Raw genomic sequence first — 14,242 nt, 5'->3', positions numbered from 1 at the left:
TACAGGCCCAGTATCACTGATACTTATACCGATACTTTTTTTTTAATCATTATGAAGAATTTTCATGAAGTTTAAGCGTTTTTTTTTTTTTCTTCCTTTGGATCATTAATTAGTTAAAAGCCAGGATAGATTTATAGGTAAATAGAAAATACTAGGGCTGCATAAAACGATTATTTTAGTAATCGAGTATTCTATCGATTATTCCAGCGATTAATTGAGTAATCGGATAAGAAATACTTTTTTTATTAACAGTTTATCTGCATATTTTAACTTCCGTACTGCAGTTTCTCGCCATGTGAACAAACAGCGGTGGATGGAGCAGCTACAAAGTTCTCTTTTCTTCACCTTAACACTTGCTGATCAGGTGCTTGATGAAGGACCTCCAGCTGTTTCACAGATTTAATGGTGGTTACTAAAAGAAAAAGCTGCTGTTTTGGACGCTGGAAAAACGTTTCCTTTTGCACTACTTGAGCTCACGTCTCTTTGCGCTTGCGCAGTTAAAACCGCATGTGTGAGTAATGGTGTAATGCTTTGTATTCACAAGCATTCTCAAAAATACGTTTCTACTGCAGGTCTATATTTAGTCACTAATAAGGGATTAAAAAAAAATATTTTGAAGGAGCCCCTCGGTCCTGGGGGGCGGGCCTTTCGGTACCGAACCATCGCTAGTGCTAATGGCCCGCACTCTAGCAAACCAGTTGTGCTAGCTACAGCTGAAGTAAAGACAAAAATAACAGCTGAAATTCTCAGCGAGCACAACACACACAGACACACAGAGAGCAGTGGAGGCGTGGAAATGCATGTCAGCGACAGTTGCCACCCGTCCCGTAAAGTACGGAACACGGCATGTTACGGAGCCGTATTCCACGGAGTCCCGTAACATACGGGGTTCTGTATTTTACGAGACAGGTGGCAACTCTAGATGATCCACTCTGTGTTAAAGGAAATCCATCGCAGAGGTGGAGAGCTTTTTAGAATCTCTGTGTGTGTGTGTGTGTGTGTGTGTGTGTGTGTGTGTGTGTGTGTGTGTGTGTGTGTGCGCGCGTGATTCACACTCCAGTCCAGTAGGTGGCGGTAATGCAGTTCTATGTTGGTTTGCCAGCCCCCAATAAACCCACAAAAAAACGTCAGCACTAATGCTGCTAATGCTAGTGAGGAGCGCCGCTTACACCGAGACAGCTGAGCGCTGCAGAGTTTAAACGAAGCATCGACACAGTAAATTTGTGTCGATAATTTTTTAGAATCGAGTTAATCGATGAATCGTTGCAGCCCTAGAAAATACTTTATCAAAATAAAAGTTATTGTTCTGAAACATTAGAACAGTAACAAAACTATTTTCCCCATACATTATGATGTCTGGATTTCTTAAATAAAGTGTACAAAATGATCATTCAAGAACAAATGAAAACGTTTTTTTCCAGGTAGAGTGTTCAGAAACTATAATACAAAAATGTAATAAATTCCTTAATTCACTAATTTTCTAGTTTTTTTTTTTTTTTAAATAAACGAGCTGTACAAAATTATCACTCCACAATGTTATAAAACAGTTACGCTTCTGGCCCCGCCCCCTACTTCCGGCCTGTGATTTGATGTCACAAATAAAAGACAATTTGGCCCTTTCAGTTACTTTTTTGACATTATGCTAACTCCTAATGTCAAGCATAATGTCAAAAAAGTAACTGAAAGGGCCAAATTGTCTTTTATTTGTGACATCAAATCACAGGCCGGAAGTAGGGGGCGGGGCCAGAAGTAGGGGGCAGGGCCAGAAGTAGGGGGCAGGGCCAGAAGTAGGGGGGATGTGATGGTATAAAGTCAAAACACTGTGCTGTGACAGGAGCAGCACTTAAACAGTCAGCTCGCATCTTTGATGAAATCGCAGCGCTGCATACAGGAGAGAAGCTGAAGCTAAAGTATCGATCTCATTACACTGGTATTCAAGGGCATAACTTTGGGTCCAACATTGGGGGGGTTTAAGCTCTCTGCCTATTTATTTATTTATTAAATCATTTACATTTTAATGCTTTTACTATGTATTTATGTAACTTTCTTACATGCTAGGATTTTACCCAAAATTGATAATGAATAAAGTTCTTATATAGCGCTTTTCTCCTCTGTCTGAGCACTCTTCCATGCTTAACTAAGCTAAGTGCTTTTATTATCTAACATTCACACACATTCACATGCCAACGCTTGCATCGGGGAGCAACTTGAGGTTAAGTATCTTGCCCAAGGATACATTGGCATGCAGCCCGGAGCAGCCAGGAATCGAACCACCGACCTTCCGACCAGTAGGTGACCTGCTCTACCTCCTGAACTACAGCCACCCCCATCGAAATGATGTGACTTTATTGGGGGGGTTACAGTGATTGGATCAGATTACTGGGGGGGTTGTAACCCCCCTATCCCCCCTGAAAGTTACACACTTGCTGGTATTGATCAATATCAATACCAATGTTGGTATTGATATTTGGATTGATCCGCCCACTAACGCAGCTTGTCTCACTTTAGAGGAGTCTGAGTGACGCCACAGATGGGCAAACATTTAGACATTTAAATGTTTAAACTTTTAGAGACCACGCCCATCTTCTAACCATTCACACCAAACATGAAGGAACACAGGAACACAGACGCCATCACATTGGAAACCCGTGAATTCCCGAAAAGGAGGACGAGTCGTCCAGCCGCCAGCTGGAATCAAGCTACAGATACAGGTTCCAGAGCGTGAAGTGCAACCATCTCACACGTCACACAGTCTCCTTTAAATCTGAAAGCTGAACCACAGTCAGCCCAAAAAACTGCGTCACACAGCCTGTATCTGATCGTTGGTGGCATCGGGAGGTGCTCGGGGAGCAAAGTTTGAACGATATTTTTAAGTTGCGTGGATGCAGATTCACACATTGATGTCAGTTCACCGCTTTACCTCAGAGTTTTAAATATGTAATTAGTTTCATTTTACATGTTCTCTGTCCGTTAGTTTTCAGGGTGACTTTGATCCTTTTAGTTTGGTCTTTATTGCTGGTGACTGAAGATCTTAGTTTGTCTGATTCAGTCAGAGGCTGCACATGTTCTAGGGCATGTTTCTAAAGCCCTGCCCACCTGCTGCCGCTCCAAATAATCATCATTTATCACATCAAGTATACAGACCTGCACGCAACCATCAGTGGTAAATGCTAGATGGTCTGGTTCTTATATAGTGCTTTTCTGCTCTACTTTGAGCACTCAAAGCACTTTACACAACATGCCTCATTCACACAAACACTTCTTTCTATGCGTAAGTGCTTTATAGCTAACATTCACACACATTCATACAATTGTGTCAGAGAGCAACTTTGGGTTCAGTATGTTGCCCAGGGATACTATGGCATGCAGCCTGGAGCAGTTCAGATTAGTAGGTGACCTGCTCGACCTCCTGAGCCACAGTCAGTAGTTCAGGTTTCACAGATTGGTTGGTCTATTAAATGATTAAAATCATCTTAAGGTAAAAAATCTCCATACTACAGAAAGCTCAAAATTTCTCAAGCCAGAGAAAACTGAAGGGGCTTAAAGAAGAAGGAGCTAAAGCAGCCTGTCTCAGACAGAGGGGAGGCAGTGTCAGACAAAGAAGGATTATTCTGAACTGGGGCTCATGCAAAGCTGCTGTGAGAGACTCTGAGAAATGAGCAGTGACATCATGCACGTTACTGATGGTCTTCACATAGAAGAAGAAGAAGAAAGAAAGAAAGAGCTTAATTTGTCACATACATATACATGCAGTGAGATTCATTCTCTGCATTTAACCCATCACACACATGGAGTACATGTATGTAGTACACACAGCACAGCATGGAGCAGGGGGCAGCCAAGGGGCGCCCGGGGAGCAACCTGGGGGGGTGGGCTTGCTCAGAGACCCACAGTGATGCCAGCCCGAGGATTTGAACCAGGGTCCTCTCAGTGATGAACCCTCTTCTTCTCCCCTAGGCCACCACTCCCCGAAAAGAAGAAAAGAAGAAGCAGTAGGAGTACTAGCAGTATTAGTAGTAGTAATTTAGGCAGGAGCAGTAATACTATCAGTGGTATTGCTGCGTGCTGGTTACATGATGTTGCAGCAGAGTTCAGAGTAGAAACCAGGACACTCTGAGATCAACAGGAAACCAAAACCCCACCTCCTCCATCTACTGGCAGCACGATGCTACATGACCCAGAAACACTAACACACGCGCGCGCACACACACACACACACACACACACACACACACACACACACACACACACAATAACTAAAAGGTTTCAAGGCTGCTGGAACTTTATTTAAATTTAAGACCAGCTTTTCACTGCACTCATCTCACCGACCGGGTCTGATATATCTACAGCAATGTCCACATACTTTGTGGTAACCAACATTCAGCTCCTCATCCTGCAGACCAGCTGCAGTTCAAGACAGTGCAGGTGGAGTCTGTCCAATCGCAGAGCAGGAGGTCACCTGAGGAGGCATCTGACTGACATTGAGGAGCGCTACGACAGCGATATGAGTGTTTACGAGAAGATAAAAACATAAAAAAATACCAACTTAAGAGCCTAAAAGAGGCCACCAAATACAGCCCATGTGAGGCCAAAGAAACACACAGACATCCAGCAGAAACACACACACACACACACACACACACACACACACACACACACACACACACACACACACACACACACACACACACGGTGAACCTGTGTGAGGCAGAAGTCTGGCTCACCTTGGGGATGCTCCCTCCGCGGTCTCCCTGCTCACACACACAGAAGCACAGAGTCCATGAGAAACTCTTCATCACTCTGACTTTACTGACCTCAGGAAGTGCATCTCACCTCAGGCAGGGAGGCCGCTTTGTCTCGGTGGCGCCCCCTCCTCACGAGCTCCAACAGTAACGGAGTCTTCCTGTTCAGGTCCGTGTCGGAGATGCTGAGCTCCCCGCAGACCTGATCCCGACCGTCCAGACCGTTGATCTGCAGACACAGAAGGCCGTGAACGTCGTGCTGCGTTTGTGAGCACTTCATCAGTAACAGTGAAACACACGAGGGCAGGACTGTTACATCCAAAATAAAAAACAATGTTTCTGCTTGAATATTAAAGTATAAATAATATCACCAGGATATAAAGAGACAGTTCACCCACATGTCTCAGCTGACCAGTTTCTGAGAATCTCTGACAGCCAGAAGCTCTGCATGAAAGTCAGGCTTAGGTAAACTTAACCTCAGTCTACCAATAAAACTAGCACCATGGTGAGAAAAGTTCCCCTGGGATTAATATCTTATGTATGATTTCTTCTTCTCATGAACTCTGACCTTTGCACTGCTCACTGGTTGGTCCACAGGAGCAGCAGCAAGGAAACGACACAGAAACAGTAAGGATGGACCCCTAAAATCTAGACGCAGCACAGCCCCCGCTGAGGTCAAAGATTTGCCTGATCCTGCCTCTGCTCGTGCTGCTGCTCTAAGCTGAGTTTAAAGAAGTTCAGCTGGTGAGGAGGATCTGAGGATCTGCTCACTGACTGTTTCTGACTGTCCTCGAGGGTTTCTGTGCTTTCCAGAGTCTGTTACCAAACAGAACAGAGAACAGAAACCCTCACACAGGACAGGGGTTAAGTCAGCATGTGATCTAAATTTTACTCCCACAAACCACCGAGAAGGAAAACTGAGTCAGTGTGCGGTCGCGAGAGCGCCTGAGCGCGTCCACAACTGCAGGAGGAGGAAGTCGTTCGCTGCATCACTGCGAGCGTCGTGTGTCAAACACGGCGTTCAGAAGCTGCTTCGTTTCTCTCATTATTCACAGATCAGTGATTCAGGCACAGTCCGACCTCCACGCTCATGACAGCGAGAAGCCTCGGTCACACCCAAGCAACACCTGCGCTAAATCATCATCACTTTATCAATACTCTGGTATTAGTACTGGTCCATTTCTGCTGCGCGCTGTCAGCTCTGTGAGGTTAACAGTTCAGAAGCTGATTTATGATTGGAAAACTTTAAAACTCATTAAAAATGGAACTTTTTGTCCTGCACACAGAAAATGCAGCTGCTAACAGCTGTCACACAGGCGAAGATAATTATGAAGAAAACGCAGCTCGTGAATCCTGATACGAGTGTTTAGAGTGAGGCTGTGGGGCCTCAGGTGTGCACTTCCTGTCATTCTACAGTCACCTGCTGTGACAGAATGCATCTTCATGACCCGTGAATGCAGCACGGGGAGCTCTGTGCTGATGAAGAGGCGGGAACTGTCCTTTCTGAGACTCACCGAGTTGATCTCCGGCTGGAAGACGGCGAGGGTGAAGTCCAGGTTAAAGACCTGCAGGAAGTCCACAATCAGACTCGCCACCAGACGACCTGCAGGGACAGGAGAGCGAGACAGGATGACATCACCATCTGTACGGTGGAGTCATCAGGACACATCAGAGGGCTGAGCAGGAAGCCAGAACTTCAAAATAAAACAAACTGAAGAAAAACTGAGATCATTTGATGCTGCGTTCAAAGACAATCTAGCATTCATTACAGTTCATTTTTATCACTCATCAATCATTTTATTTATTGATTAATTACCAATTTAGCCTGTCAGACAGGAAGGCATAATTTGTGCTTTTACTCTGAAGATTTTTTTCACACTCAGATATGAAGACAAAAGACCTTCACAGGAAACAGGAAATCTTTGAAACGTTTGCTTCAGAGGCGATCGGATCAAACACTTCAGTCGGATTTATGTGACTTTCCTGTTAGAAATTTAAATAGAGATTTCTTTCCCTGAAGGTCACACGAGGAAGCAGCATCCCATCGGTGACCGGAAGCATTCACTTCTATGAGCTTCCTCGCCATCAGCCCACCGAGTCGAGCTCCGTGACCACCATTTCAACCTGCGTCGCACACCTGACACCGACAGGAAGTGACGGGCCGGTGCTGGGAGGGGTTTTTCACACACCTCTGAAGCACTGAACGGAGAAAATGTTTGGAAGTTTTTCACTTTTAGAGACTCGTTCTGTCAAGTCAAGTCACGTTTATTTATATAGCACATTTAAAACAACAACAGTTGACCAAAGTGCTGTACATACATTTAGGATCAATTTAGGACCAAATTGTTGTTGTTGTTACATGTCAAACGTATAGTGAGCGTTTCAGAAAACCCATCCAAAGACAGACAAAAGAGATCAGTGTTCCGCGGCCTTGCTGCTGTCACAGGCGCTGCCGTTTAAGAAGAAGGAAACAAAGCAAACACAATAGGATAAATGAGGAGAAAAATCATCTCATATTTTGCCCCATAAAGGGGGCACAGTATGAGGTTAAATAAAAATCCTCTGCAGAGTAAGCACATATAGCAAATAGCATGGGAGCGCTAAGGTGGGTAAGGGCGGGGATGGAAGGAAGCGAGCGGAGGCGAGAGGGTTCGGGTTACTGTGGGCTGACTCAAACTCCCCCCTCAGCTAACAGTTCCTGATAAGAGGTGGAATGTTCATCAGCAGCTTGGTCTGGGGATATCAGTTCACACAGGTCAGAAGACGGGATGGTGGGGGCGTGGAGCACCTGTTTACAAAACATCCAGGAGACGAATGAGATAACCGGCAATCCACGGCCGTCAGGGAGCCAAACTTCTGATTCTACAATTGTTTTGGTACAGGCTGTACTGACTAATTTGTTGACAGCCTTTAGTCTTTCTGGGACCTCTCAATGGCGAAAAATCTAATCATCTAAATTTTCTTGGTTCGTTCCTTCGCCGTGCAGAAACAGATACATCTCCAAGATCTCATCCCTTCCGATTCAGCTCCAGATATACTGAGTCTGCTCTGCATTCCCGTCACAGGCAGCCTTACCAAGGCCCGAACGGCTGCCCAGACTTCCTGAATTTCACAATAAGCCAGGTATCCCCAAGTCCAATCAGGAGAAATCCTGGTATCAATAAGCCAAATATATATGCCATGCCCTCAACAGACAGTACAGCCAGGCACGTCATCTTCCACCCTAAGAGGAAAGAGGGTTCTCCTTTCCTCAATCTTCTCATGGTGAAAATTTGATCAATCAATAGCATTGAGATACCAGCTGACCAGATCCATAATTTTAATTTCCAGTTTGGAAGATGTGTGAAGAGAGGCTCTAAAGCAGCAAAGCAGGGTAGATAAGGAAGAATTAGGGAGAGAAGAGAAATGCGTCTGTGTCCGCTGAGAGCGAGAGACAGACGCTGGGAAGCTCCGCCCACACTGAGCCACAGGACATCAGGTGAGACAAAGGTCACGCGTCACTGAAGGCTAACAGGTGTTTTTTACCTGAAGACTGGAGACTTTGGACCCCCGGGTTTGGAACAGTGTTAATTTTGTTGACAAACTATTTTCGTCATAGTTTTCATCAATGACCCTTTTTTTATGACGAAAACGAGACGATAACTAAATAAAAACTACGTAAAAGGATAATTAACTGACACTTTTTAACTGTCAACAAATGAAAATGAGATGAAAATGCTTGGCGGGGATGAAATCCAATCAGAACTTATTTAATTTTGTGACAGGGCGGGACAAGTTAGGAAAACATCCAATTAAACGCACAGTTGCACAAATCTGATCTAAACCCGGGAAGAACAAAGTAGCCTGTGAATTTTTCAGGCAGAGCAGGTGTGCTCATCAATATTTTATTGTTATACTCAATAAACAAGGTCAGGTAAATAAAGATGTTTGTTCAATATGTTTGTGTGTGTATTGGTCTTTCAAGCATTAATAATATTCCATAATTTTTAATAGATGTTTAATTTTGTGTGTGTATAATGACTAATTCAAGGGAACTGAAGAAAAAGCATTTACATTTTACACCCTTTATATTTTAGTCGACTATATTCTTACAATAATTTCGTCAGCTAAAACTAGACTAAAACTATTCAGATGACTAAATTATGACTAAAACTAAATCAAAATTAAGACTGGTTTGGAAGAACAAATACATCAGGACAAGAGCCTGATGACAGCTGATCTAAAAGCTGAACTTCTTGTCCTTTATTAAGACTTTATTCATCTTTCATGGTGACAAAGCGAAGCCGCTCTGCAGAAACATGGTCAGGAATGAAAACACTGATGGAACCAGGAAACCAGCAGAACCAGAAAAACCATGACGCAGGTTTTTGGTCAGACACCTCCTGACACGTCCAAGTCTGACAGCTGGTTTTCACTTCACTGAGCGCGTGCAGGGGGAGGGGGCGTGGTCACTGCGCAGTCCACAGATACAACCAGGTCACGGGTCAGTCAGCCTGCAGGCTTCGACCCTGAACTGTAACTGCTGGAACAGCTGATCAGTTTATCAAAGAGCAGCTCGTTTGAAGCTCATCTCAAACAAACCGTGACGCTCTGCTGGCTCTGATTCTTCTGTGTGTGAAGTTTTGTGTGACCTGCTCAAGTTCTGACCTTCATCACTGCGCTCTGCCCTTTATTCAGCAGGTGCTCTGCCTGCTGAATAAAGGGCAGAAAATAACGCAAACAGGACGTATGGTTCACATGTTGCTGGAGTCTCTCATGTGTGCCAATGTGAGCTCTGATTGGTGGATTCCTGCTAATTTTGATGGTGCACAGCTCAAAACTCAGACTCACAGAGAGAGAGTCGTTATAGAAATACTCTCCTCAAGGTAGGACCTGAGAGGAGGCCTCACTGTGGAGGAGAGCCTGCACAGCTGACAGCTGGAGCCACAGTGCCCCTCTGTGGTGACACAGAAGAACTGCAACAACACCTGCTGACTGAGGTCATTTCAGGTTTAATCAGGTGTTTGAAGACTGTTCACATCACCATGGTAACATATACTGCAGACCTAACCTGGCTCAGAACAGCTTATGTTTGAGATAAGTGATCAACAGGCATCAAACCACCACAGGCTGACCAATCAGATCTCTGGAAAATCCACTTAACCTAATCGATGACGTGAGGACAAGAAAAGGAAAAGATGTCCTGGATCTGTTGCAGCTGTGTGGTAATGCAGGGCCCCGGAGAAGAAGACCTCAATGGGCCTCATCCACTGATGTGTATGTGGAGATGTTCTCACCCTGCACTTGTGCAAAATTACCGGAGGATTCAGGAAACGTGCACAGCAGTCGGTTCTATTCTATTAGAACGGGTTTAAGTCGAACCTTCATTTACCCCTTTACTGATTGGTCTGTAAATAATGACCACATTAAATGGTTATTATTCAGTGTTTGCGGTTCCTGAGACAGCCTGACCTTCATCACTCGTTGATACACCTACTTGATACACCTACTCTGAGGACTCAGCTCAGAAGATGTTCATACAGGCAGGAAGAGGATCTCTGCAGGATCTCCTCCAAACATTCAGCAGGAGGTTCAGGGAGAGGAACTCACCATCTTTGGTGTTGAGACATTTCTTCAGGCTCTCGTTGACCAACGGACTTTTATTCTGAGGAGAAACATCAGTGAGAGCTCAGAGCTGTGCAGTTCCTCCAGTTCAACGGTTTCAGTCACAGTTCAGACTTCCAACAACCATTGAAGATGAATTCATCGATCTGATTTAGTGCTCAGTTCAGATAAAATCATTATAGTGGGTGATTTTAACATCCATGTAGATGCTGAGAATGACAGCCTCAACACTGCATTTAATCTATTGTTAGATTCAATTGGCTTCTCTCAAAATGTAAAGGAGCCCACCCACCACTTTAATCATACTCTGGATCTTGTCCTGACATATGGCATAGAAACTGAAGACTTAACAGTATTCCCTGAAAGCCCCCTCCTGTCTGATCATTTCTTAGTAACATTTACATTTACTTTAATGGATTACACAGCAGTGGGGAATTAGTTTTATTACAGTAGAAGTCTTTCTGAAAGTGCTGTAACTAAGTTTAAGGATCTAATGATTCATAACCATCTCAAAGATTATTCTTCATGTCCGGCTGCTTTCAGCACTGCTGGTATTTGTTTAGACTCTTTTGCTCCAGTTGATCTTTCAGAGTTAACTTCAATAGTTACTTCCTCCAAACCAGCAACATGTTTATTAGATCCCATTCCTACTAGACTGTTCAAAGAAGTCTTTCCAATTATTGATGCTTCAATCTTAAAAATGATCAATCAGTCTTTATTAGTTGGCTATGTACCACAGACCTTCAAGGTGGCTGTAATTAAACCTCTACTTAAAAAGCCATCAGTGACCCAGCTGTCTTAGCTAATTATAGGCCAATCTCCAACCTTCCTTTTCTCTCAGAGATTCTTGAAAGAGTAGTTGTAAAACAGCTAACTGATCATCTGCAGAGGAACGGTTTATTTGAAGAGTTTCAGTCAGGTTTCAGAATTCATCACAGTACAGAAACAGCATTAGTGAAGGTTACAAATGATCTTCTTACAGCCTCTGACAGTGGACTCATCTCTGTTCTTGTCCTGTTGGACCTCAGTGCAGCTTTGATACTGTTGACCATAACATTTTATTACAGACAGAGTATGCCAGATCATTATACAGGTAAGATGTTACTTCCTGCCTTGGCATTTAGGCCTGTTGCACCGCCACCAGTGCCATTAGGTCAGCTGCAGAGTCGTCAGCTGGTGCTGCCGTTCACTGATGTTGTACATCTCTGGGCAGGGGGGCAAGTGGTCTAAACAGGGACGTCTCCCCACCCCCTGCAGCTGCTTTACTAGGGTGTAGGCCTCCAACTCTTGTCTTTCCTCCTTAACCATAGCCCGTAGCTCGCCCTCTCTGCCTCCTCCTCCAGCTCTTTTAACACTTCCTGCAGGCTTGCCCCATGGAGCAGCTGGACCGCTGGCCTACGCACAAATCCTCGACACCCAGCCTCCACGAGGTAAATTCTGGCTTTCCAACCAGCCTCTTGACATTCTGCTGCTAGCTCAGCATTCCTGAGGCACTTCTGCTTATGTGCTGCTGCCATGCCCTGTTTATGATCAAGCTTATAGTTAGGGCTGGATCAGGTGACCCTGAACCCTCCCTTAGTTATGCTGCTATAAGCCTAGGCTGCTGGGGGGTTCCCATGATGCACTGAGTGTTTCTTTTCATTTACCTCTTTTCACTCTTGTTTATACCTCACTCTGCATTTAATCATTTAATCTCTGTCCCTCTCCCCTCAGCCCTAACCGGTCACAGCAGATGACTGCCCCTCCCTGAGCCTGGTTCTGCTGGGTTTTCTCTGTATCATTGTAGAGTTTTTACCTACAATATAAAGCACTTGAGGCGACTGTTTGTTGTGATTTGGTGCTACATAAATAAAACTGAATTAAACTGAATTTCTAAAAGCAATGAACACAGACATTATTGCTGACTGAAATTGCTGTGATTAGAACTTCTGCCTGAACTGAGGAGTTTGTGTGAATCAGTCACCTCCAGTTTGTCCTGCTCCTCCATGGCCAGAAACACTGCTGCTCTCATCTCGGCCTGTGGGAACACACACAGCAGAGCTGCTTCATCAGTACAGGCATTTCCCATCTCCCCTATGTTAGTCTTGTCTGTCCTACTCTTGGATGGTGGTTCTGAACGAATTTCGTTGTATATATGATGATTAATTTTGTTGTATGTATAATGACAATAAAGTTCTATTCTATTCTATTTACCGATCCATCAGAAACTGCTCAGTAAGTAAGGGAATCTTATTGATACAGCACATTTCAAACCAAAGTGCTTTACAATAAAAACAAATAAATGAAAAGGTTCCTAAAGTTTGATGCTAAACACACTCACATTATTTACACAAATATCACAAGAGCCTCCACCACCTGTCCTCCAACATCAGCTCAGGAACAGACAGATCAACCCGCCGGTCAGCTGAGATTAATTTAAAGATCATCACAGCTGATGCATCTCTGAGGTCACCTGAGAGGTCAATCCAGGAAACCTTGGGCAATATACGAGTATAGGGCAATACTGGACCCTGAGTTGCTGACTGTTAAAAAGCACTTAGATATAGAAGGTGTGAGTCTGTGTGTAAGAGACTGTGTTTCCGTGTGTGTTTACTGGTTATGGAGCGAGTTTCTGAAATCACGTGACACAAACAGGAAGAGAAATCAAAGACGGTCCTCTTTCTTTTCCCTCCCTGAGTCTCAGATTTGGAGCTGTGCTGTTAGTCGGAGTCAAGCTTTATGTTTTAATAACCTGCCGGCTGTTTAAACTCCAGCTCCCTGCGTCGCCTCACAGCTGTTACGGCCCCCGGCAGCTGCCTGAGCCCGCTCAGCGCTCATAGCCTCGGGTTGAATGAGACCCGGAGGCGGCCTGTTTGTAGCGGGGCTGGCTGCAGCGCTGATTTATGGAACAAAAACTAAATTGATTTTTTCACCTTCAGCTTGTTCAGAGCTCCGCTGTTCTCCAGGTTCTGGATCAGCAGGTCCCGTAGTTCCGTGTCGTCCTCCGCGGCAGACATGTTTCTGCTACAGATGCTAACGAGGCTAACAGCTGCTGCCAGGACAACGGCCCAAAACAACCTGACGCAACTTCCGCCTTGCCTTCCTCTGCTATATTACCGGTCTGTGAGCGCCTCCTGCTGGCCCGCACGGTCTCACTGCAGCTGGGGAAACGATGGACTGAGCTGCTTTCACTGTGTAATCAAGCGTTTTAACGCCTCCCTTACTGTACCACTGAGTCAGCTTTACTATTTTCATTTTATTTCAAATGTTATTTAAGTTCCTTTATTTCTACCTGAGCTGTTATGTGACCTTGTATTTATTTATTTTATTGAGCTGTTAGATTATTTTGTAGCCCCGTCAGTACTCATTGAAACACGTGGCTCTCCATCATATCAATAACAGTGCATTACAATCTGAAAAACCAGTCTCTGCATCCTCCTACAAAGCTCCACAGACGGTTAAAGATAAAACAGACGAGCCACGGAAAGAGCAGCGAATAAAATACTGCAAATAATGAAAAGCTAAACATAAAACTGCTTCAGTTTTGAGCCCTCTGGGACAGACTGACGTTTATTTGCTTTTTATTGCGTTCCTGGTTGAAACACTGGGCCCGGCTCATCAGCACAGGCTCCCGAGAGGCTGCTGCGCTGAGCTGGAGGTATTCAAGTGAGTCGGAGTCCGCAGGAGGACTTTAACTGGAGCAGCTGTTTGTTTGTTTGTTTGTTTGTTTGTTTGTTTGTTTGTTTGTTTGAGCTGTGAACCTTCAGCCTGATAGTAACAGATGTTTCTCTGAGCTGAAGATAAAGGAAAGAGGGCGGAGGGAGCTCCAGAGGAGGAGGAGGAGGGGGGAGACAGACAGAGGGGGTGAGGAAGAGGAGGAGGAACAGGAAGAAGAGGAGGACGCACAGACGCACGGA

At 44.7% G+C, this 14,242-nt stretch overlaps 1 protein-coding gene across 7 annotated transcripts in view; it reads right to left on the bottom strand.

Moving 5' to 3' along the window:
- Positions 1-13,399, bottom strand: part of cep43 (centrosomal protein 43) — a 29,201-nt gene extending 15,802 nt beyond the window's left edge. For 6 of the 7 annotated variants that reach the window (XM_030722419.1, XM_030722422.1, XM_030722423.1 and 3 more), the window contains exons 1-6: positions 13,259-13,399; positions 12,310-12,363; positions 10,332-10,386; positions 6,257-6,345; positions 4,834-4,971; positions 4,725-4,751 (exon numbers count right to left, since the gene is read on the bottom strand). In XM_030722419.1, coding sequence (XP_030578279.1) covers positions 4,725-4,751; positions 4,834-4,971; positions 6,257-6,345; positions 10,332-10,386; positions 12,310-12,363; positions 13,259-13,342 — 447 coding nt within the window. In that variant the 5' untranslated portion in view covers positions 13,343-13,399. The remainder of the gene's footprint in view (positions 1-4,724; positions 4,752-4,833; positions 4,972-6,256; positions 6,346-10,331; positions 10,387-12,309; positions 12,364-13,258) is intronic. The other variant, XM_030722420.1, reaches the window with a different exon arrangement.
- Between the last annotated feature and the right edge of the window lie 843 nt (positions 13,400-14,242).

The sequence above is a fragment of the Archocentrus centrarchus genome, chromosome 24 (genome assembly GCF_007364275.1).
Source record: "Archocentrus centrarchus isolate MPI-CPG fArcCen1 chromosome 24, fArcCen1, whole genome shotgun sequence".
NCBI classification, from domain to species: domain Eukaryota; kingdom Metazoa; phylum Chordata; class Actinopteri; order Cichliformes; family Cichlidae; genus Archocentrus; species Archocentrus centrarchus.
The sequence above is the reverse complement of the archived record's forward strand: the minus strand, read 5'-3'. Positions and strand labels throughout refer to the sequence as shown.